The following is a 25,803-nucleotide window of genomic DNA, read 5'->3' on the forward strand; positions in this document are numbered from 1 at the left end:
CGCTGTGGCAGGGGGATGGGATATCTTGGTTGTCTGGGCCTGAATCATGTGCCCATCCCTGGAGCACAGTGGTGAAACTGTAGCCCTACTTGAATTACATGAGTTGAAAGGGAAAATTGGACTGCAGATACCAGGATGAGGAAAAATGGATTCTCATCAGGCGAGAGTAACAGAAGTGTTCCAGTGCAGCTTTAAAAAGACCCAGAAGGAGGACTGTGGCACTTGTCATACAGGGTGCCGAGTAAGATGTGTGCACAAGCATATACAGCTGGAGAAATGTGTGCAAATATGCACATTAAACTATTCACGTTGCTTATGACAGGGGAGTATGACTGGAGGAGGTCGAAGACCAGTTAGAATATTTATTATGTATCTCTCTGGGTTGTTAACAGGAGCATGGGTTATTTGGGGAGAATACTTAAAAATGTGAAACCTAAAAGTTTTACATGAATGTTAGAAATATTATACCTGGCAGTTGCTTTTTGGGTGGCACTAGTGCTAACATTTACTGAGTGCTTTCTCTGCATCAGGCGAATTGTGCCTATGGTAGAATTTTTCATGGAGCCCCGACACTAACCTTCTGAGGACTTGTTAAGAGCAGTGAAGGACATGTGTATAAATAAACTTGTCAAGAGAAGTGGCAAGTCACCCCCAAACCTAGCTGTCCGAATGACCTGGAGAATTAAAACAGGAAACATGTCCCGAGACCCTGTCCTGGGCTACCAGATCAGAATCCCTTGGGGAGAGCCTAATCTATGTATTCAGCAGGCACCCGGAGTGATTCATCTGTAATCCGTTTATGACTGAAGTTTGGGAATCCCACCGGGTCGTGTATTTCACTCATGGCAGCACAACTGCTAAGAATCAGCTGGTTTCAAACCTTAACAACTACACTATTAATGACATGGTTATTATCAGTGTTAAAATTATGTACTAGGTTTTGGGGTTAAATCAGCCCTTGTAGACCAGCATGAAACTTCCCAATAGTTTTGAGATATATTTCTATAGGGAAGAGTTCTGAATTCTAGGCATCTGATTTACAAATGACCTTTTCAAATACCAGGAAAATGTTTACTCAGAGCAAGATAGTCTTGTCATTGGACCAGCTGCATTATGCATTACAGTAGTTAGCAGAGTTGGGTCGCCTGGCTGGCTCAGTCGGAAGAGCATGCAACTCTTGATCCTCAAGGTCATGAGTTTGAGCCCTATCTCTGGGTGTAGAGATCCTTCAAATAAATTTTAAAAAAAAAAACTTTTTTTTCCCAAAAAACAGAATTGGCACATTTTTTACCGTAACAACATATTACTGTTCCACATTCATGAAATAGGTGACACAGGTGTTTTGTGTAGTATCTTCTTGTAAGATTAGCACATGTCTATTTAATAAAAACTGATACAAAAATAGCACACACCACTCCTCATTCCCCATCCTCTGTCCCCTTCTCTCATACACAGAGGTGTACTTTGGTTAGACATCACCAACATAATTTCTTCTCTTACACTTTTAACGTAAAAATCTGAGTTTCGATTCAATTCTGCAGACATTTAAAAGGCAAACGTGGCATTTTGCTTGTTTTAGCATTTTTAAGGAAGAAAACCATTATATTAAGGTAATAAACTTACACAATTAAAATCTACAACCTAATTAAGCCAGGATAATGATAACTTCCTAACAAGTAAGTTGAAATAAATTTGATTTTCCTAGTGTGCTTGTTGTAATTCGGCAGATAGTAATGAACTGAGATAGGAATGCAGAAGTTCAAGTCCACTTCAGCCTGAGTGCACACAAAACAGTGAACATATTATATAGAAAAGAAAGTGAGTGCTGTCCATTGGATTCAGTTTCGTGCCACCACTTCCCATAGTCATCATGTTCATGGTTGTGGCTATCTTTGGGGTCACTGCTGTTTTCAGAGGTGTCTTGGCATTTGAAGTCATCTTTGTATCTGAGGTTCTTTGGAGATTTGAAGTTGTCTTGAGAGTCGAGATTGTCTTGGAATTCGAGATTGTCTTGGAATTCAAGATTGTCTTGGAATTCGAGGTTGTGTTGGAATTCAAGGTTATGTTGGAATTCGAGGTTGTGTTGGAATTCAAGGTTATGTTGGAATTCGAGGTTGTGTTGGAATTCAAGGTTATGTTGGAATTCGAGGTTGTGTTGGAATTCAAGGTTATGTTGGAATTTGAGGTTGTGTTGGAATTCGAGGTTGTCTTGGAATTCAAGGTTGTGTTGGAATTCGAGGTTGTCTTGGAATTCGAGGTTGTCTTGGAATTTGGGATTGTCAGAGAATTCAGACTCATCGCGGGACTCGAGACTGTCATAGACCTTGAGGTCATTAAGGTTGTAGTGCTCCCCAAAGTGTTAGTGACAAACAGGAGGAACAGGCTGATGAGTGACAGCTTGAACACCATTTTCCTGTGTCAAAATAATTATAGAAATTTACTGACACTCGGAACAGAAATCTAAGAATTAGCTTTTTTAAAGAGGAACACCTGGGGGGACCCCGGTGGCTCAGTTGGTTGGGCATCCGAGTTTGGCTTAGGTCATGATCTCACGATTCATGAGTCCGAGTCCTGCGTCAAGCTCTGTGCTGACAGCTTGGAGCTCAGAGCCTGGAGCCTGCTTTGGATTCTGTGACTCCCTCTCTTTCTGCCCCTCCCCCACTTGCTCTGTGTCTCTGTAGCTCAAAAAATAAATGAATGTTAAAAAATTAAAAAAAAAAAAAAAAGAGGAAAACCTGAAGGAAATCTCATTCCAGCACTGGGGAAATGCTGATCTTGGGCTTCACAATTTCTTTTTTTTGGTTTTTTTTGAAGTTTATTAATTTATTTTTGAGAGAGAGAGAGAGGGAAAGAGAATCTCAAGCAGGCAATACACTGTCAGTGCAGAGTCTAATGTGGAGCTCGTACCCACAAACTGTATCATGATCTGAGCTGAAGTCTGGCGCTTAACTGACTGGCACCCCAACAATTTCATAGTTTTTAAGATAGGGGAAAAGTCAGAGTGATCAATACCAACTCCTTACAAATGGACTTACAAATGGACTCAGACAAAGGGCATAACTTGCCTGAGAATGCATATCTAAAAATGTGTAGAACTAGAACTTGAGTCTGACTCTTAGTCCAGTCTTCTACAGACATACACCAAAAGTTTAATAATAAACCATTTTTAAAGTAAGGCTTATTTACTTTTATCTTACATTCAAACCTAATGGCTTGCCACATATGAGATAATGCAACTACCCCATGTTGGTCATGGTTAAATACTCTTTTTAACTTGAAGTGCAGACTTTAATTTTAGGAATCTAATATATCCTAAAAGTTACATTTGCCTCTAATATGTAATTCAGAAAATTTGAAGTTAATATTACCTTTTGATGTTTTTTTCTTCGAAGATTAAGAATTCAGGCTTTCTCCAGTGTCCCTTGGGGAATCTAACTTCTTACCGTATGCTGTTTAAATACAATCAGTGAGGAGGTCACATGTTCTGAACTTGACCTGGGATTTGCTCTTTGGAAATGTCCTATTGAGTATTTTCCAAACAGCTAGTATAAACAGCTGGACCTTGGCCGAGATCAAGGAATTCAAATAAAGTCTTTCTAAAATTCTACTTGTTTATTTAAGGAAGCCGGTGACCATATCTCTGTTATTCCTCTTATCTATGTGTTCATTAGTTTCTTCACTAGACTAACTAGAGGACTCTATTATTTTGCCTGCTGTGATTATCATGACTTTAAATCAAGTAAGTATATTAAGAGACAGATGTCTTAATTTTTCTTAAAACATCTTGCTTATATGTTTATAGGTTGATTCTGACCATGTTATTTTGAAGTTTTAAAAGTGATTCAGGAATATAGCATTTCAGGCATTTAATAATACATAATCCATTAGAAAAGAAGTTAAACCTTATTAATATAAAACAAGCTTAGTAGGAAAAGAAAGAAAAGGATTGCATATGGAAGTGATACTGTCATACCGTGTTAACAAAGTTTTTGTTTTTGTTTTTTTTAATAATTTTTCTTTTTAAGTGGGCTCCATATCCAGTGGGGGGCTTCAGCTCACGACCCTGAGATCAAGAGTCACATGCTTTACTGATTGAGCCAGCTAGGCACCCCAACAAAGTTTTTTTTCTTTAATACATTAAACCCCCCACGTTGAAGCACATTAAGTATATTCTTTAAAGGAATTTTGTCTTTTGATTATTTCTTTTCCTTGATAATTAGCATACAGGGAAGTTCAGTTGTATCGTGCTAACGTTTTCGTCACATTGGCCGGCACTCTTTAAAATTGTGTTGACATACAAGGAAATTGCTACAAAAATGGCAGAAGTACAAGTCGGTACATGCTCCTCACATGTTTTACTTTGCTATAAAGATTTGTTTCTCCTGAATGAATAGAACCAGTGCTTGCTAAACCTTATTTATGTGGCACATGTAATAAAGAACCTCGCTAAACTGGAGATTAGCGTGATTAGACCTAAGAAGTCAACATAAAAAGCCTCTTAGCAACCAGAGTAAAAATTTATAAATCAGAGTCCTCATATAACACTGATAACTCCTTAGTGATGCTCCAAACACTTCATCTCAACTTATTTAAAATTTAAAATTCAAAATTTTCCCTTTCCTATGTTTGAACCCAGATAGGTTCTTCTCATAGTCTGATTCTCAGGAAGTTGCATCATCACCTAGCCAAATGGCTTTCCTACCGTGGACTTTTCATGGTCCTCTTTGACTTATTAATCTTAAACTGTCTAGGCATCTTGATGAAAATTAGGTAAAATTTAAAACTCTGAACTGTCCACTCAGGTGCTCTTAATCAGAAGCCATTTGCCATTCATTATTCAGGTCTTTAAATACCTCCTGCCTCTTTTCGTTTGTTCGGTCTCCCCCCATCTGCCCAACAGACTTCTTCTCGTTCACAGTTCTGTTCTTCCTTCCAGGTCTAACTCGGATGGCAGTGCCTTTTCTCTGAGCCTTCCCTAATTCTATACTTCAGAATCAGTCATTTTAAGACTTCATACTTTTAGAGCATGGATCAGAGTCTGCTTGTTACTATAGATGTATCCTAAATCTCTCTTCCACCATATCCCGGCGTTCTCTTGGTCAGGATTACCTCTTCTCTATATTCCCTCTGCCTGCTAGCCCAGTGAGTGCTGGGACAGAACAGGATACAGTCAACACTGGAATTGATTGCAGTATCTCCTTTGTTTCTTTATGTCTGTGGGCTGATATCATTAATGATGTTTAGAATGATAGGAGCCATTTGGTCATTTGCAGTTTTCCTAAGTGTAATTTTGCCAGTCATGGGTCTGAGTTGAAGTCCCATCCCTATTTTCTTACTGCCGTTTGAGAGGTTTCTTCATTTGTATAATGATCACACTGCACGTTCGTAATCCCTTAGCTGTAATTCTGAAATGCAAAATCCTCTGGAAACCTGAAGGATTTTGTCAAAAAAAATTTGGTACCAAAACTTATTTGGCGGAAACGCCTAATCTGCCTTGGCGTGAGGCTTTTCATCATTGTTATTAGTACTCTATCTGTATTTGTCCCACTTAGTGTGGGTGTTAATGTTTCACTGAAGAAATCTCAGGTTGACTTGGGGTATGGTCTCAAATTCTACTGAAGTGTTATGTAATACACCATAAGGCTAGTGTTTCTCACTGTGTTTCTCCTGTTCCTTCCGGGCACATCACCACACTGCTCCATGAGTCTTTATGGTTAGGTGGTGCCACGTGTCTGTGTCTCAGTCAGGACAACGTAGGCTCCACTGATGTATGTCCCTTCCAGGCCTTCTCACCACTCGTCCATCTGGTGTCTTCTCTCAACACCTAGTAGCAACCAATGGTTCAGGAGGGGGTTCTACACATGGTGAACTACGGGATGACCCGATACCAGTGAGAAGTAAACTTTTGTTGTCTTAGCCAGGGTTGTGTTGGCATTGTGGCAGAAGTTAGTTCATGCTGACAAATACAGCTGGGTGCTGGGTAACTTGCCGTGGCCTCTCCAGATCCACTCCCTGTACGCCCCTGTCATCCCCTGAGAGGCCGAGCTGTGTGTGGAGGATAGCATTGGGCGTCTTTGCTCACCTCCTTCTCTTTGACCTGTGGGGAAGAGTGTATTCTTTCAGCTCGCTTCCTACAAGGCCACGGTGGGCTGACTGCCTCCCTCTGTGAAGATCAAGGTTTTTGTCAGACGGACCTCTCTGTGTCTGGTTTCTGGCAACTGCTCCCTGCCTGACTCCTTCAGGTCTACTGTCCGACTGTCGAACAGTTTCCCTTATCTCTCTCTTAGGAAACCCTTCCCTCTCCTCTGTACACGTTCTCTCATATCCCAGTTTGAGTGTGCCACCTGTTTCCCGCTGGAACCTAAACTACTACAAACAGTATATGCACTGTGTTGTCTTCCTCAAAATCTGAACGACTCTAAATGCTGAACTGTATCTTGTCCCAAGGTTTCAGATGAGGGATTGTGGATCAGTGCCACATTCATAAGTTTATTGTGAATATTGTGATAGTATTTGCGTGACATTCAGAACTGTGCCCAGCAAGTAGTAAGCATTGGGTAGATAGTAGCCAGAATTGATGTAAGAATAGCAACCGTGTTCTTAATTTTTATCTGGGAAATCCAGATTTCTCATATTTAGTGCTGGAGCTTTGGAACTAGCAAGGAATTATAAGAGCAGTATCTTCCCTTATATATTACCTTGAATTGACCTTTTTTTTTTTTAATGTTTCTGGAACTTTCTATCTTCACCTGTTGATTCTTTCAGAACTCTTAAATGGAGAAAAGGGATCTTATTTATAAAATCATCTCAATGCTCATAAATTTTATATAGCAACTTCTGGAGAATTTCAAGTTGCAATTTTAATATGTTACTCTAAGAAATAATTAGGTCCTGTTTTTTCTTCCGTAACTTTTCTCTTCCGTCTTTGGGTTTTTGTCTCATGAATAGGACACTTGGATGTTTTCTTGGGTGGCAGTTACACAAACACTCTGTTAGCAATGGAAGCACTCTTTGCTGTTTAGAACACCCTCTCTAAGTACTCTGCCATTATGTTTATTACACCTGTACGTCATGTCCCTTCAACTTTTAAAGTTTGGAAAGTTGGTGCCTGGATGGCTCAGTTGGTTAAGCGTCCGACTTCGGCTCAGGTCATGATCTCACGGTTCATGAGTTCAAGCCCCATGTTGAGCTCTGTGCTCTGTTACCTCCGAGCCTGGAGCCTGCTTCAAATTCTGCGTCTCCGCCTCTCTGCCTCTCTCCCCCTCATGCTCTGTCTCTCTGTCTCAAAAATAAATAAAACATTAAAAAATAATAATAAACTTTTGAAAGTAATATGTGTTTGCGTCCGAAAGCAATTAGGGTTTTCAGGATTAACATTTTTATCATGCTACTAGTGGGCTTTTACCTGTATTTAAAAGTAGAACATCTAGGGGCGCCTGGGTGGCTCAGTCGGTTAAGCCTCCGACTTCAGCCAGGTCATGATCTCGCGGTCCGTGAGTTCGAGCCCCGCGTCGGGCTCTGTGCTGACCGCTCAGAGCCTGGAGCCTGTTTCGGATTCTGTGTCTCCCTCTCTCTCTGACCCTCCCCCGTTCATGCTCAGTCTCTCTCTGTCTCAAAAATAAATAAACATTAAAAAAAAAATTTTTTTTTAAGTAGAACATCTAAAACATATCAGAAGTGTGTAGTACAAGTGGCTTTCATTGTGGACAGTTACTCGTGAAGACACTATTTGTAAGCTTCCTGAGAAAGTGGATATGCAAATATGCAGAAACAGACTATTGTTATGTTAGACTTAAATGTGATACATTTTAGAATTGTACTTCACTTTTCTACAGTAAAATACCAGCCGTTTCATTTTAGAAATCTAATATAGGAAAAGTAACACTTTTCCCCTTGTTGCAAAATACATGTTCCAAGAGCAAATGACTGTTTTGGAGCAAGTTTTTTTCCTACTTTTATAATACTGTAAGTCTGTTACCTCATTTTGGCTTGTTGTCATTTAATCTTATTTTTCGCTAATGGTGAAAACAAAGTGATTTAATTTCTGAGACAGACTATCCTCCTTTCTGTTTCCTTCTCTCGGGTAATAGTGTCTCCAACTGCCTTGAGCTTTAAATAGAAGCCTTAGCATCAGTCTTCACTTCTACCTGTTCTTAACCACAGGCATCTGATTAGTCAGTGAGTGTTTCTGATTCTGCTTCACAAAGTGTTTTATGCTTTATCTTCACACTCCATTTAGAGTTCAGTCGGTTGTCAAAGCTGGGGTTAGTGAACAAACATTTGTGGTAAAGGACCAAGTAGTAGGCTTTACAGGCCAAATAGTTTTTCGCTTTCTTTCTTGCTTTCTTTTTCTTTCCTTCTTTCTTTTTCTTTCTTTCTTTCTTTCTTTCTTTCTTTCTTTCTTTCTTTCTTCCTCTTCTTTCCTTCTTCCTTCCTTCCTCCTTTCCTTTCCTTTACCTTCCCTCCCCCTTCCCCTCCCCTCCTCTCTCTCTCTCTCTCTCTCTCTTTCTTTCTTTCTTTCTTTCTTTCTTTCTTTCTTTCTTGTGGGGGTGGGGGGATTGTTTTGTTTTAAAATGCTCTTTAAAAATGTAAGGACCATTCTTAGCTTACAGGCCACAAGTGGCATGTGGGCAGTATACTGCCGGTGGGCCATTGTTTGCTGTCTAGGCTATTACAACAACTTCCTAATTGGATTCTTTGTCAACCAGGATATTACCCCATCCCCTCCATTTTCCCCACTACTGCCAGAATGATGTCTCTAAAATACTACCATGTTACTTCCAGATAAAACCTTTTATGTGCTCCAGTTAGCCAAGTTTTCATATGTAAGACATTCATATACCACCTTTGGGATTTTTGCCATTTCTTCAAAACTTCTGTTATTTCCTCAATATTTTTATTGGCTTTTATTGGACTTTTTTTTTCTTAAAGGAAAATTTATATTATGCTATAAGTAAAGTCAGTATTGATTGCTCTAACTAGAAAACCACTAAGCAAAAGATAATGGTAAAAAGAAATACAGAAGTATTAAATGCCTATTTCATATGGTACCCCATTATATAGGTACCACACTTCAACAAAACCACTGACTTACAAGGCAAAGCCTTTGTTCCTTAGCGTCTCATACAAGTCTCTTCATGATCTTTTATGCTGCTCATATTAGTTGCAGGGTTGCTGAACTAAAGCAGAAGGTTGAAAGTCATTTTGGTAAAAGGCTAGATGGTGGCCTTATTTTGGAAATCTGATGATACTGCCATCATCGATGTGGTTCCAAGTAAGCCTCTGGGATGTTCTCAGAAAAGGGTCTTCATGGTATATGGCTGAGGGTATCATCAGAGCAGTTGTCAAGAAGACTAGAGGAGCCAGTAAAGACACAAAATCTGCCTAGAAAGCTCAGAATGCCAAGTGAGCATTCTATACATTACCTTTACTATAGTGATCAAAAAAGTCTTCAAGCCATTTGTCTCAACTGGTCGTTTAAGTTTAATATTAGAGGACTAGCCATCACCATGTATGGTAACATTTGTAGAGGATGCTCCAAACTGTGTATTAGATGCCTAGCCTTGTGCTTCCACAACACTAGCCATCTTACCGTTGGCTTTGGATGCCCTTCCTTTAATGTAGAGCAAACTCCTATTTTTGATTCAAGGCCCATCTTGGTAACCTAACTCTTATCCTTCTAGCCATTTGTTTTTTTAATAATAACAGCTTTATTGAGATATAATTCATGTTGATCTTTTGGTTAATTTAAATGTGTTTCAGTTTGAAGAAAACAGTGTCTCTAAGTTCATACTTAATGTCCTGCAGCTTTTATTGTTTTTAACTTCGAGTCAGGGCAGAGACGTACAGCATTTCACCAGGTATGTGCTTTGTTAAAGCAAGGAAGACTTCTTGTAATTGTTGTAGAAAAGCCGTGAGGAATGAGGAAATATCAGAACTTATCAATAGATGAAATGATTTTTAAACATTTCTTTGCTTTATTTGCCATCAGTGTGAGGAAATACAGCCGAGTATCTGATGTCTAAGCAATAGAACTGGTAAATGGACTGGCTGTGTGCCAGTTACTCTTATATTACACAATGTCTTACACGCAGTGGTGGTTGCTGAGGCTTTGTTTGGCAAACGAGGGCCTTCCCAGTGGTTATTGTGGTGATGGCATCCTTGTTTTCCCTTACTGATGTTTTATTTATTTATTTATTTTTTCTTTCTGGACGAAAAGCCATTAAATCTTAGTTTATTTTCTGTTGAGGCAAGGATTTGACAGGCATTTCAAGTCATTCAGCCTTCCAGAAGCGTTTGGTTTATTTGTTTGGATGGTGACTATGGGCAACAAAATAGCAGAGTGAAAAACTGCATTTCCTGGTATGGAGTATTTCATCAGATTTATGTGATACTTGGCACCGAGATGCCTATATGAAATATCCAGATATCTGATTGTTTACTGCTAAATCTTATTCCCTATGGGATAAATAACCTTGTAAACTAGTTATTTGAAGTATAACTACATACATGGGGAATTATGTATCATTATGGGTTCAGTCATTTCCATTTCTGATGTTGGTAATTACCCATGAATCTCTGAAACAAGGGACAGCAGTAATCTTTGAAATATTTATGTAGCACCTACAAAGTGCTTTAATACACATGATTTATTGTATTCCTTAAAATACATATCCCATATGGGATACATGTTCTTAACTAGATTTTTACCTGAAGGCACATTTAATCACTTGCCCAAGGTAACAACGCAGGCTGTGGGTAACAAAACCTTATCTCATGCTCTGTTAAACCACAATGTGCTTTAAATACACTTAGAACTGTTTTGATCAGAAAACAACTATATAGTTTGCTGTTTTTACTGCGTGTGTGTGTGTGTGTGTGTGTGTGTGTGTGTGTGTGCGCTTAGTTTTTGTGCTTTCATCTCATCGATAACTTCCAACAGATTCATAATATCAAGCCACGGTTTATAGAAAAGATAAATGGGTATGTTGAGCATATGGCTCAACTAGTTCCTAAACGTGTTTAATGGAGTTGGGGCTTTGAGCCAAAAATGGCATTTTTTTTAAGTTAAGCTTCTTTAAAACCTCACTTTGCACAGCACTTTTTAAAGTGTGAAGCAAGCTAATCTGCTTAATACAGTAACAATGGAAGTGGCATTTGTTTCTCTTTCTTGGACTGATTTCCCTTGAGCCATCCACTGGTACTAAGTTGTTCACAGGTCTCAGAATTAACCTTTTTTCTTGGAATTATTCCATAGGTAACTCACACTGCCTAGAGCTAATTTCTTAGAAGTAGCCACCTAGCCAAATCTTCCTTCATTCTTAACTTTTCTTAGATCTCTCCTTTTTCTGGACTCTGAAGCTATTATTTTGACCTAGTGGAAGAAACGCAGACTGTAGAATAAGACTTGGAGGTTTAACTTGGTCTGTTCTAAGTAGGTCATTGTTAGCGCACCAGGTACATCTTTGATCTGTATTAATTCATTGTCTCGTTTATAAATTCAGATCAAGATGGTCAAAAAACCCCACAAACTCCTAGGAGGCAGTGATCTCTACACAGAAATCGAAAGGAAGAATCCGGGCTTACTAGGGGAAGAAGAGGGAAGGTAGTGTACCAAAGAGGACACGCAGTATCTCTGAGAGCTCACGAGAGCGCGCGGTGAACCAGAGGGACAGAAAGATACTTTGTTTGAACTATACAGCAACGGAACTGGTAAATTTAAGGATGCCGCTCTAAAGGCAAGGGCCTGACCATAAGTAAGCCGTAGTAAGAGTTTAAATTTTATTCTGTGATACGGGAAATTTTTGAATGTTTTGGGGGTTTTGTTTGTTTAAGGAGAGAAAAGAGTCTGTCTGGTTACATTTGTTGGGGAACAATTCTGACAGCAGCTGACCATGTGGTGCTAAAGTAAGCTAATACAATGTGTAGGCATAGCTTGGAGATTCTGCGGGTTCAGTTCCAGACCATGGCAATAAAGCAAGTATCACAGTAAAGCGAATCAAATGAATTTTTGGGTTTCCCAGTGAATGTCGAAGTTACGTTTACCCTAGAATGTAGTCTGTTAAGTGTGCAATAGCATATTAGGCCTAAAATAACAATGTACATGCCTTAACTGAAGACACTTTATGCTAAAAATGCTAATTATCATTTGAGCTTTCAGTGAGTCATAATCTCTTCGTTGGTGGGTGGTCTTGCACAGTGTTGACGGCTGCTGACTGATCAGGGTGCCGGCTGCTGAAGCTGGGGTGGCCGTGGCAGTTTCTTAAAATAAGACAACAATGAAGTTTCACACATCGATCGACTCTTCCTTTCATGAATGATTTCTCCGTAGCACTGATGCTGTTCGATAGCATTTTATGCACGGTAGACCTTCTTTCAGAATTGGAGTCAGTCCTCTGAAACCCTGCTGCTGCTTTATCAACAAAGTGTATGGCATATTCTAGATCCTTTGTTGTCATTTCAGCAGTCCTCACAGCATCTTCGCCAGGAGCAGATTCCAACTGAAGAAACTGCTCTCTTTGTTCCACCGTAAGCAGCATCTCCATCCATTCAGCTTTTATCAGGAGATGGCAGCCGCTCAGTCCCATCTTCAGGCTCTGCTTCTAATCCTAAGTTTCTTGCTGTTTCCACCACATCTGCCATTAATTCTTCCACTGAAGAATCTGTTTCGGTGGAATTCTTCCACTTGAAATCCCTGAAGCCATCCATGAGGGTTGGAATCAACTTCTTCCAAACTCCTGTTTGTCTTGATATTTTGACCTCTTTCCAACGCAGGGCCTGAGCTCCAGAGCCTGAGATCAAAACCTGAGCTGAGATCAAGACTTAGACCCTTAACCGACTCGGTCAGGTGCCCCGAACCACAAATGTTTTTAATGGCTTCTAGAATGGTATCTCCTTTCCAGGAGGTTTTTGATGGACTTTGTCTAGATCCATCACAGGATCACTGTCTGGGACAGCTATAGCCTTATGAAATGTATTTGTTAAATAAGACTTGAAGGTCACAATTATTCCTTGATCCATTGGGCTTCAGAATGGATGTTGTGTTAGCAGACACGAAAACAACATTAATCTCATTGTCTGTCTCCACCACAGCTCTTGTGTGACCAGGTGCATTGCCAGCAAACAGTAATATCTTGAATCTTTTTTTCTGAGTAGCAGGTCTCAACAGTGGGCTTAAAATATTCGGTAAAACCATGTTGTAAACAGATGTGCTGTTATTCAGGCTTTGTTTTTGCATTTGTAGAGCACAGGCAGAGTAGATTTAGCATCATTCTTAAGTGCCCTAGGATATTCAGAATTATAAATAAGCATTGGCTGTGGGGTGCCTGGGTGGCTTGGTCGGTTAAGTGTCTGACTTCGGCTCAGGTCATGATCTCACGGTCCGTGAGTTCGAGCCCTGCGTCCGGCTCTGTGCTGACAGCTCAGAGCCTGGAGCCTGTTTCAGATTCTGTGTCTCCCTCTCTCTCTGCCCCTCCCCTGTTCATGTTCTGTCTCTCTCTGTCTCAAAAAAATAAACGTTAAAAAAATTATAATAATAAGCATTGGCTTCAACTTAGTCTCCTGCTGTGTTAGCCCCTAACAAGAGGGTCAGCCTGTCTCTTGACTGACTTCTCTACAAAAAGTCCCAGATGTTATCTCCTTCCAAGAGAAGGCTGTTGCACTTACACTGAAAATCTGCTGTTTACTGCAGCCGCCTTTCAGGATGATCTTAGCTGGACCTTCTGGAGAACTTGCTGTAGCTTCTCCATGAGCACCTGCTTCACCTTGCATTTGTGTGTTACAGACATGGCTTCTTTCCTAAACCTCATGAAGTAACTTCTCTGCCAGCTTCAAAGGGAGCTCTGCAGCGTCTTTACCTCTCTCAACTATCATAGAACTGAAGAGGGGTTGGGTCTTGCTCTAGATTAGGCTTTAGCTTAAGGGAATGTTGTGGCTGGTTTGATCATCTCTCCAGACCACTAACACTTTCTCCATATCAGTGACAAGGCCGTTTCACTTTCCTATCATTTGTGTGTTCGCTGTAGTAGCTTCAAGAACTTTTCCCTCGCATTCACAAAGGCCTGGCTTTCAGCCTGTCCTGGCTTTCGACATGCCTTCCTCACTAGCCTTGATTACCTCTAGCTTTTGTCTTACAGTGAATGACATGTGACGCTTCCTTTCACTTGAATGCTTAGAGGCCACTGCAGGGTCGTTAATTGCCCTAATACCAATATTGTTGTGTCTCTAGGAATTGGGAGGCCTAAGGAAAGGAAGTGGTCGTAGGGACACAATGCACACATTTACTTATTAATTCACGATCTTATGTGGATGCTGTTCTGGGCACCCCATAACAAATATAGTAGTAACATCAAAGATCACTGATCACAGGTCACCATAATAAACATAATTACGAAGAAAAAGTTTGAAATATTGGGAGGAATTACCAAAATGTGAGAGACGCGAAGTGGGCAAGTGCCGTAGGAGAAATGGCGCCAATAGGCTTGCTCAGTACAGGGTGGCCACAAACCTCCAATATGAGAAAACGCACTGTGTATGAAGGTGCAGTAAAGTGAAGCCCACTAAAATGAGGTGTGCCTGTGAATGTGCTTCCAAGAATGGTGATTATGTTTCTCTGTCTCTGGTCTTCATTTCATGATGCCCTCTCGTGTCTTGACCACCCCTTCCCATTCACAGTTCATTTTTCGTCTTCCCATTTTCTTGTTTTCCTCCTTGACCTAGATCTCTTGGACAGCTGTCTCAATAGTTCTTTTTTTAGATCTCTTGCATTTTTCAAGGACAAAGCAGTTAATAAAACGTACTTGGTATACAGTATTAGCATTTTGGTATAGATCTCTTTTTTGTTGTGTTTAATATACAGTTCTATATGTTTATATCCTATAATTTTTGCTTTCTAGTTTTTGCATTCTCCACATTTCAGACTTCAAAAACTCTTCATAAATATTCTCATTGGACACATAATATTCTGGTCAGTGGGATCATGATCTACTTACCTAATGTCCTAACGGTATTTAGCATTGTTTCCATTTTTCCTGCTGTTAGAAAGAATTGACCTAGAATTTACTAGGTTAAAGGTTAAAATATTTTAGGTTTTTGAACATTGTTGTGTTGGGAGGCCTGTAGCTGGTGTATTACATTAAGAATACGCAGGTTATACCATAATGGGTATTTACCGAAAGAAAATGAAAACACTGATTTGAAAAGATAGATGCACCCTTATGTTTTTCGCAGCGTTATTTACAAAGCCAGTATGGAAGCATCCCAAGTGCCCATTGATAGGTGAGTGGATAAAGAAGATGTGGTATATAAATACACACACACACACACACACACACACACACACACACACACCTACATACATTCATACACACAAAGGAATATTAGCCATAAAAAGAATGACATCTTTGTGACAACATGGATGGACCTAGAAGGTATTAGGCTAAGTGAAATAAGCCAGGCAGAAAAAGATAAATACCATATGATCTCACTATGTGGAATCAAAAACAAAACAAAACAAAACAAACAAACAGACTTTTAAATACGGAAAACAAACTGGTGGTTGCCAAAGGGGAGGTGCATTAGGAGATGAGCAAAATAGATGAAGGAGAATAAGAGGTCTAAACTTTCCATTATGAAAATAAATGAGTCATGGAGATGAAAAGGAAATAGGAAATACAGTTAATAATATTGTAGTAACACTGTATGGTGACTGCACTTATTATGGGGAGCATTGAGTAATGTATAGAATTGTTGAATCACTGTGTTGTATACTTCAAACTAACATAACATTGTGTTGTAAAAAGAGGAGGGATTTAAGGGGAAAAAAGGACTCTGTGGATTATGACCTGCACAAACCACACACATGGTGCTGGCAGGTAGCTCCCTAAGCACCTGAGCTTCCACTTTGGGGAAGTGAGAACCCTGGGGTGGTTTTGATTTGATTTGTTTTGGCACACTCACACAAAGGAAGTAAGGTCAAAAGATGTATTACTTAGGGATCCCAGAAGTGTTCAGGGGGCTGGGCGCAATGAGCTGGAGGAAGGCATGCTTCCGTCCCGGCTTACCGGCAAGCAGGAAACAGCACAGGGTAACAAGCACCTGTTACTTAGAAGGTGGTTGGGACGACAGTCACTAACTTTTCACGGGCCCAACTCTGAGTAGTTATTTAACAATGTGCACCAGGAAAAGCAAAGCAGGAACTGGTGGTGGAAATCCTAAGCTCGGGTCCTTATCCAGAGGGCCAGACTCTGCGTGTGTGCGGGGTTGTCCTACTGCCAGACGCCTAGGCAGCAGCTCAGGGTAGCTGTTTCCTCCTCACGGCTGCCAGTTGCCGTTCAAAGAAGTGGTGCCAACATGTGAATGTGGTTATTTCGTGATGGCTTCCCTGACCTTCATTTCTGTTTCTTAAAGATTGCTTGCTGAATTAATGATGAAAATGGTATCCCATTTTGTTTTCATTTTCAGTCATTATGTGGTAGTCCCTAGGTCCATATACTTTTCAGTCAGGATACTTCCTGTCTTTTAAGTGTTCTGCTTATGTCCTTTGCCCATTTACCCATTGGGAATCTAAATATTTTTCTTATCAATTTTGTAAGCTTTTGATGAACAATCTCCTTTATGGTATTCTCTTTGAATATTTTTATTCAGCTCATTACTTCCACATAAAGAAACTTGGGAGTTTTATATAGACAAATCCGTTGATAATTTCTTTGTGATTTTTCCCCCCTTTCCTAATTAAAAAAAAGGTCTCCCAGAGATTTATAAATATGTTTAAATTCTTCTGCTGGTTTTAAGACTTCCTTTTTTTTTTTTTTTAATGTTCTCATTTTTAGCTTGCTGTGTAGGTGTATCACGTGAAGTGAGTGTTGAAGTAGGCTGTTTTCCAGTTTCCCCAGTATTCTTAATACTGAGTCTGACCCTTGCCCTTTGATTTGTGATTTTTTTTTTCCTTCTAAAGTGAACAATGTTTGGGAATTTCCTATGCGGTAGGCACTGTTCTAAGCATGTTACATGAATTATCTCATTTTGCCCTCACTCCTCTCAACAACCCTGTGAGGACATGGAAGTCCTTAGAATTCTCTCTTCTGTGCACAGTACTCTGGCTGTGCTTGCATATCTGTGCTGTGGCTGTCTGCCTTTCTATTTTTATGTCCCTACTATTTTGTCTTAGAAGGGTTCTCCTCCAGAGAATGTGTAAGATACCTCTACTGTGTCTTCCTTTTTTCTGTTCTTGCCTATTTATTTTTCCAGGTGACTTGAAGTGTTTTATGTCATGTCTCAAAAAGAATCTCATTGGAATATATTTGTCAGAGTTGGTTTAATCCACGAATTATACCGGAAATAATCTCATTTTTGCGATACCACTCAAGGTGTGTCTCGTGTACTTAGCCTTGATTCCAGGTGCTGAATAAATGTCTGTTGAGTGAAAGAATAAATGAATGGAGAGCTCTTTGTGTATCGTCTTCATCAAGTTTCAGCTAATACCTCGCATTAATGCTTTTTTAGCTTCTCCCCCATTCGGTCCTGCACATTTCATGTGAATGTTATTTCAGGCATTGTATATTTGCTTTGTTGTTGCTGCAATGAACGGTATCTTTCTTCTGTAATTTTCTAACTATCTGTTGCCAACACACAAGAAAATCCTTCATGTTTCCATATGCTTTTTGTTATTTAAGGTTATTCTTTTGAAGGCATTCCTGAGGAATCCTTTGGATAGACCATTATTTCAGTTTATTAATAGTAATAATTTTGTTTCGTATTTCCATATAATTGTATCTGTTATTCCTGTTCTGGAATGTCCCAAATAATGTTGAAAAGATTGATGACAAAATAGGCATCGTTGTTCTGATTCTGATTTTAATAGAAATATAACTTGTCACTTTTAACTGTGATGCTGGCTGGTAGTTTGCCATGCATGCTCTCATTCTTTGTCTAGTTCTTAAAACGCATTGCATAAGGAATAATGTTAAAAACGATTTGAGGTTGACTTTCATTTGACATCTTTGGTGTTGGTTAAAGGAATTTGCTGCTGCTTCGGAGCATTGTTATGGAAGGTTATTGAATAGCACATACTTGTGATCTTTTAATTTAGCCACAGAGGACATCTTCTTCTGCTGTGACAGTGAGTGTTTCTCTTTCTTCTGCATCCCTATTCCACTCATACATCTGAACCTGAACTCTGGAGGGTGGAAAAGCAGCGACTGAAGCCAGCACACCCTTTCATTCTGTTGCTGTTAAGGTGTGGAGCTTGGGTATTCCTACCTGCATTTCTCAAAAGCATTGGGCTTGGGCATATCCATAATAATAATAACCCTAACAACAGCAGCAGCAACATTACTGCATATAGAATGTGGGGGGGGGGGGGGGGAGCACGACAGTATGATAAGGCTGTCTGTGAATTATACCATTTGATCCTCAAGAAAAACACTATGAATAAGTTCTGCTAGTCCATTTTAGACATGAGGAAACCTTGACCCTGAGCAGCGGTAACATGGCCGGGATTGTACAGCTGAGAAGTGACAGAAGCAGGATTTAGGCCTAGAACTTTAGACACATGCTTCCCTGCTATTTTATCCCTTATTGCATTTACTTTGTATTTGTGCTCTTATTAGGATCCTCTTGACTGGTGAGAAACAAAAGTTACTTATAAAATAGAATTAAGCCCGAGGGGTGGATGAATGGATGGATATATATCTAATGAGCTTGAGAGGACTAATGTATTTTGAAATGTTTATGGAGCCAGTAATACAGGAGTTCTTGTCTTAGAGGCAAATAATGAGTCCTCCTCCATTAAAAATGATAAGAACACAATTTCCTTAGAAGGAAGTTTATCTAATTAAGGCTAGGTAATACTTCTTTCTAAGGATTTGAAATCTGTGTAGTTGACTTGTAAATTTACTCCGTTTTTTCCTTTGCGTTTTGCAGACAAGTCAGGAAGATTGGTGTAATCCATAGATGCTACTAATGCTGTAATCCATAATTTCACCTTCTTGTCACTTGTCCCTGTAGCACTTCTAAGACAGCATTGTATTTTTGGCACCCTCAGAGTAAAAGACATCTAAGAAACCTACTTGTTGGGAAGCTCACTCTATGTGTTTCAGAAACCTGACATAAGTGTTTGGTAGAGGAGGGTGTGTAAGTGACTAGTCTTTTTTTTTTTTTTTTAATGTTTATTTATTTTTGAGAGAGACAGAGAATGCAAGTGGGTTACGGGCAGAGAGACAGGCAGACACAGAATCAGAAGCAGGCTCCAAGCTCTGAGCTGTCAGCACGGAGCCTGACGCAGGGCTCGAGAACTCACGAGCCGTGAGATCATGACCTGAGCCGAAGTCGGACGCTCAACCGACTGAGCCACCCAGGCACTCCGTAAGTGAGTAGTCTTTACCATCGCTGGCAAAGCGACTAGGTCAGTGACGAGGAGGAGTGGAAGCAGCTTGCCCATTTAGAAAGGTAATGAATTTTAAAATCATTTAGGGGACTTTTTCAAATAACCCCCTTTCTTCACGGTGAGATTCCCTGACATGGTGAGTTGGGTTTGCTGGAGCAGGGGAATGTTTAAGAGCCACTGTACTAGTCAGCCTAGGAGAGAAATAAATAGCCTTATTGAAGCTTAACAGTAGTTTTCCCATAAGCCCGGGCCTTTAAAACCAAAAGAGTGCGTTAGAGGGTTATTCCTTTTCTGTCTCTCCAAATAGAAAGGTTCCCAAACCTGGAAAGAAGTCTTGTCTTATTTTAAAATTTCCTAGGAAGGAGCATCAGAGTTTCTTTCTGGACTCTTCCAACTCTAGGAATTGCTTGAAATAGAGCCTTCCTTATGTCTCACAATTTAAATCCCTCATTTGTGGCCTATTTCAGCTATGCTGTCTTGCATTTTAATCTAGCCTTGTTTCAGGGCTTCTTTTTCTGACTCGTGGCTATTACTTTTGTTCGTCTCTAATTCATAAGGTGGCTTTCTTTTTTGTATTTGTAGAAAATTCGCCATTTTCTTCTAGCTGTGCCCAGTGCAGTTTGATTTGGAGTGTGAACATCGGTCTTAGGCCCAGCCCTAGTCCTATATTGTGTGTTGTATTGGGTTCATCACCCAGTTGTGGCACCAGATGAATCCCGTCTTTTCTTCCCTTTCTCCTTGCCTGTTTCTTCCTTAGTAGTGCCCATGTTTGTTAGACCCTCAGGATTTTATCCCGAATCTGTCCTTATTTTTAATTGAGGTAAATCAGATTCTGACATCCGACGTACAAAAGGTAAATTTCCCTCTCCTATACGTAGAAGACTTTTCATTTTGTAAATGTGTAAATTTTTCATTAGTAAATGGTCTGTTAAATATGCGCTAAAGCTGTCCCTTTACATATCTGTAAAGCCAGACTTTTTATGATATTTTTAATACTTTCCTTAAATGCAAAAAACAAAGCCGTTAAACTTTCCTGATTAAAATGCAAAGCCTAGTGTCTTCTAGCTTTTTGAAGAGCTTTTGTCCATTATATAATCTGTAAAGTAGCCAAGAGTTCCTCAGAAGCAGGACATCATTTAGATTTGAAACAATTATGGCTTGTGTGTAAAATAATGATGTGGCATAACCATTCATGGGGTAGCAAACACAGTTACACTTTAGTGGCAAAATGCTTGGATACCTCCAACATTTATTTCGTTTACCCCACAGACTTTACCAGAGTACCCTAGGACAAAAATGGTTCGGTCATTTCAATTACACTGAAAAGATTAAGTTGGTCTGACTAGAAAGCCAAATGACACAATTATGAGCATAGACCTTTTATTTTTTTTTTTCCCAGATGTTTGACAGTGTAAACATACATAAAATACATATTAAAGTTTAGATGCTTTACATTTTGTGCAGTAAATTGAAGCCTCAAAAAGAAAACATTTCATTAAAAAGAAAGAAACTCAGTCGTGTTACTTAAGACGGTAAAATAGCAGCGAGTACCGAGACATTGTGCACTTCTTTTCTTTAAGACAAGTTACTTCGTGTACATCAGAGTCAGAACTGTGAGACTGGCTTTCTCGAATACTTATGTAGCTTGAATCACTGGTTAGATAGGGGCATATTTTCCCAACTGTACATCAGGGGGGAGCTCTTTCATTGGCTTCAAACGCCGCGGCCCCTCAGCCAGCCAGCATGACCACAGCATTGAGCATCAAGAGAAATGAAGCGTTGACTTTCCAAGCACTGGCCGCAGAAGGTAAGCGAGTCTTTACATTTGTGGTTGTCTCTTCCCTTCGGAAGTTAAGGGTTGTGCTTTGTTGAGGCATTTCAGAGAAATTACTTGGCATGCCACTAGTAATACTTAGGGTCATGGGTGTTGGGGACGATTTTGTTGAGCTAGTGAGGCTTGTGTTTGTAACGATTCCATCCTGGAGATGAATAGTTAGAGTTGCAGCTGCTGCTTCGTGTGAATTGATGGTTTCTAAGGATGTATCTTCGGGGTAGGGCACAAAAGCCTTGTCGGTGCTAGCAAAGGTGGTGTCTTTGCTTAGAGTGGCACCAAACGTTGTTTCCTTCGTTCGGTATTGTTTGGGGGTTTTGGTCACTTTGGACTGAGTTACCATACTCAGAGAGTTAATGGTGTCCACTGTCTGCATCCCACTTAGGGTGAACAAGCTTGAGGTAAATCCAGAAGGTGTGGGATATATGCTATGTTCCTTCAAAGATGATATTTGGCTAGAACAGGGAGTCCCTATCACATGGGCTTTTGTTTCCATCACCCACTTCAATAAGTAAGTGATGTTTTGTTTGTGGTCACATGACCACCTGTTATTGTGAAGGGTTATCTCCTGCAACTGAAAGAGTTGGTCAAAAGCTTGATCTGGAATGAATGTGAACTTATTATTGTGCAGGTAAAGATGTGTGAGATTTGTCAGGTTTATTAATGTTCCTGGAAGGATTTGTGTCAAGGAATTGTTAGACAGGTCCACGATATGTAGTTTGGAGGGCATGTTGGTTGGAACTGTCCACAGTTTGTTACTACTGAGGTTGAGAACCTCAAGACTTCTCAGTGTATTTTTAATGAGAACAACCTTTTCCAGCATATTCTTAGAAACATCCAGATATTTAAGGTTCCACTGATAAGCAGTATCAGATTTGTCAAGCAGTTTAATGTTGTTGTTAGCAGCAGACATGTTCCAGAGGGACCGGGGTAACTGAGCAGGCAGGCTTTCGAGCCTGTTGTTTGAAATATCCAGGGTCCTCAGATTGGTGTATTGGGTTAACTGGTTATGAAGATCGGTAAAATGGTTATAAGACAGATTTAAATGGATAATATTCTCTTGCAGTCCAGATGGTAATGTAGTCAAGTTTCTGCCTGAACAGTCCACATGCCTGTGCCTCTCTGTGCATATACATTGGAGAGGACAAATGCATAAAATACCAGGTGTCAGAAACAGAAGGATGAACAAGCTGGGAGACATTTTCAATATCTGATATTCCATCAAAGCCTGGAAACAAACAGATACACCCTTCTTTTAATATGCAAACACAATTAGGCATCTGCATGGGTCAGTTAGCATTAGGCAAAATTTTCAATAAACCTCGTTGTTGTTGAGTCCTTTTATAATTGTTCCAGTGATTAAACTAACAAAGCTCCCCTTCATTTATAGTCCAAATGCTTAATCCTTCAATTGGGGCTATGTGGTAGAGAGGGACTCTCTCCCCCTACTTGCTCCTGTATTTTCTCCCTTCTTTTTTCCCTTCCTTTACCAGTCTTTCTTATTTATCTTCCCAGAGCCTTAAAATTACAAAATGGCATTCTCTGCAAATAGAGAGTCAGAATCTTAAGCTGTTACTCTTTTTGAGAATATCCCTTCTTACTCAGATAGGAAAAAATGGCTGTCGTGCCTGGGGTTTGTTTTTTTGTTTTTTTTTTTTTTTTAAATCTCTGCGGTAATGTAATAGTCAATATTGTGTATAGAGTAAGATTTGATTTAGATATTAAGACAGTACTTTGAAATTCATCTTTGTCTCTTTGGGATAAATATGTCCTAGCAAAACATTTCAAGGCACTTGAAAAATTCAGACGAATACCATAATTTAAACCTCCCATTTTATAGTGATTTTTTTATGTATATTTCAGTGCCGATTCTAAAAGAAAGCAGCGTGTATATTTACAAAGTGAATGAATATTAAAAAGAAACCCCTCCACTGACACTGCAGCAAATTTCTGGTGCATGCACTTGCTTGCTACTGAATATATATTCAATCCTCACGTTGACTTTTTCTTTAATAAAAGGAAAAAAATTCCCAAGTCAGTCTTTTACTGATCTAAATAACAGCTTACCATAGTGTCGTCTTCAGCAGCAGCATCTCATTTTCTCCGGGAAACTTAAGCTTTAAAGGTCGCCTTGCTCTGGAGAGTGGGAGCCGCTTCTGGCTGTGGGCTGTGCTTGCCCGCTCAGCTGCGTTGTGCGGCTGTGAGCCCGAGCTCTGCAGCCACCTGATCAGTCCACAGAGGACTGCAGCGCTGTCATTGGTGCTGACTCAAATTTAGTGCAAGAGGTGCACACGCAACAAAATGGGCCCCCCAAGTTTGTTTGTTTTTTTTTTTAATTTACAGCATGGAGCATGCCCATCTACCTCCCAGTCTGCCAGAGGATGTGGTGCCTCGTGCCCATTAGACCTGGCCCTCACTCATTTCTGTGTATTTGAGCTCAGGTTCCACATTCTGACATTGCCTCATGAAGAATGTGCGGTTCTCTTTTTAAAGCCTCTACTCCTTATTCTTTTTACACGTTGGAAAATGTTGAACACGAACTTGACCGTCCTTTTCTAAGCTGTTAATTTAACTATTTTTAACTCCTGCCTTTTCATGTTCTTCTAAAATGGTTCAGTTGTCCTGTCACTTTTTAAAATAACAGAATACAATCTATGTTTCATTTTCGTGTGCTCCCCCAACATGCTGATTATTATGTATAATCAGCTTTTCAGATTTATCAACCACTTCAATCTTCCTTTTTCGGAAGTACCGAAGTACTTACATATGGGGTTATTTTGTCATTATCTTTCTGGTACAAAGGATCATTTAGCCCAGACCACACATAAGCAAGACTACATTTTTAAATGAGCATCTCATGCTTTTAGTTAAATTCATATGGTCAGATAAACATGTTTTATTTTATGTCTTTTAGGTTAAGGATCTTTTTTCTCTATGCAACTCAACTTCGTTTAGTGAGTGGGTATATGTATTGTTCCGTCCAGAGACATCTTCGATACAACAGGAGTGACCGTGTATTCATTTGATTTTGTGTTTTAAAAATAATTGTATCAATTTTAGGTGATTTCTTCAGAATGTTTCACATTTTGCCTTACTGAGAAAGCAATTTATAGTTTTAAAATTGCATAGGGGAGCCTGGGTGGCTCAGTCAGTTGAGCGTCTGACTTCAGCTCAGGTCCTGATCTCAGGGTTTGTGAGTTTGAGCCCCATGTCGGGCTCTGTGCTGACCGCTCGGAGCCTGGAGCCCGCTTCAGATTCTGTGTCTCCCTCTCTCTCTGCCCTCCCCTGTTTGTGCTCCGTCTGTTTTTCAAAAATAATAAACATTAAAAAAATTTTTTTAAAGAAATAAAATTGCACAAAATAACGTCAAAGGCAAAACTTTGGTCATGAGTTTTAGAAAATGTGACTAGATTTGTAGTAGCTTCTGCTTCACCCTTTAGTGGATTGATTGTATGAATAATCTGTAAAAGCTCAAATCTAATTCCCAGAATATCCACTTTACCTTAGAAAAGAAAGCAAATAAAGTTATGGGATTTTCATTAGCAAATTGTTACTATTTAAAAACCAATTCTTAGCATGTTACATGTAAAGAAGATCTCCTTATGCCTTGTTGTTAATCCTTTGTTTTTCTCTAAATTTGCCATTCCTTTGCCCCAGATTTTACCCCAAACAGAATTTATTATATTAAAATTTGAAGTTTATTTTCTTAGAAAAGAAACTATACTCTAAGAGTCACCTTTTGTATAAAATTCACGTTCCTCAAAAAATATCTATATTTTCAAAGTCTGCAGTGTTAGAGATTTATTATTGATTAGGTGCTTTATTCCCACTTTACTTGGAGAGTTCACCCTTGGACTCTTAATAAGATTCTTTCTATGGATTTCAGAAACCAGTCATCAATCTTAGTGCTTAAAAGTAATGTGTTAAAAATACTACGTTCAGCAATATTGTGGAAATAGAGAACGATTGTTTTGACATTTAGATTTCTTACATTTTAGCTCCTGTATATACTGTTATACTTCAAGGGATGAGACTGAGGGTCAGCTTACCAGACACCTAAATCTCTGTTACAATTTTAGGAAGTCTCATTACATCAGTGTGGAAATAGAATTACCCAGTCCCATTATACTTACCAGTACTTTTTTTTTTCTGAAACCAGGAACATGTTATTTCATTAACTTACGGACTCAAATGAATTTGGGTTTAGGCTTTATTGAGATTAGATTCTGCTGTATATACTAGAAAATTCTAATACGATGGTAGTGACAGTATTTCTCATTTCAAGTTTGGGGACATAACCAAATTGCTTCCTATTATTCAAAGATTATTATAAAATTTTCAAAAAGATAAAGGGGAAACATTTTTAATATATTTGAATTGTAACAATCTGCCCTTATGTTTTTGGAAGCTCTCATCAAGTAAAATAATACCATATATTACTATTACTCAAATAATTTTGTATAGCCTTAAGTGTTTGTTACAACGTATTTTAGATACGATTTCAGACAAATTGCATTTTAGATAAGTCTGTCAAGTCAGGAGTTCCAGCTATTGAAGCAACTATTATATTCTAGAGACTAAGCGGTAT

At 39.4% G+C, this 25,803-nt stretch overlaps 2 protein-coding genes across 8 annotated transcripts in view; one reads left to right on the forward strand and one right to left on the reverse strand.

The window, feature by feature from the left end:
* Window positions 1-25,803, forward strand: part of NF1 (neurofibromin 1) — a 248,199-nt gene that overhangs the window by 154,412 nt on the left and 67,984 nt on the right. The gene's annotated exons all lie outside the window — the stretch shown is intronic.
* On the reverse strand, window positions 20,638-24,419 carry OMG (oligodendrocyte myelin glycoprotein). Its single transcript, XM_047831819.1, has 2 exons — window positions 23,283-24,419; window positions 20,638-22,443 (listed from the first exon to the last, which is right to left on the reverse strand). The coding sequence occupies exons 1-2, from the start codon at window positions 23,283-23,285 to the stop codon at window positions 21,115-21,117; spliced, it is 1,332 nt and encodes a 443-aa protein (XP_047687775.1). The 5' UTR covers window positions 23,286-24,419; the 3' UTR covers window positions 20,638-21,114.

The sequence above is a fragment of the Prionailurus viverrinus genome, chromosome E1 (genome assembly GCF_022837055.1).
Source record: "Prionailurus viverrinus isolate Anna chromosome E1, UM_Priviv_1.0, whole genome shotgun sequence".
Classification (NCBI taxonomy): Eukaryota; Metazoa; Chordata; class Mammalia; order Carnivora; family Felidae; genus Prionailurus; species Prionailurus viverrinus.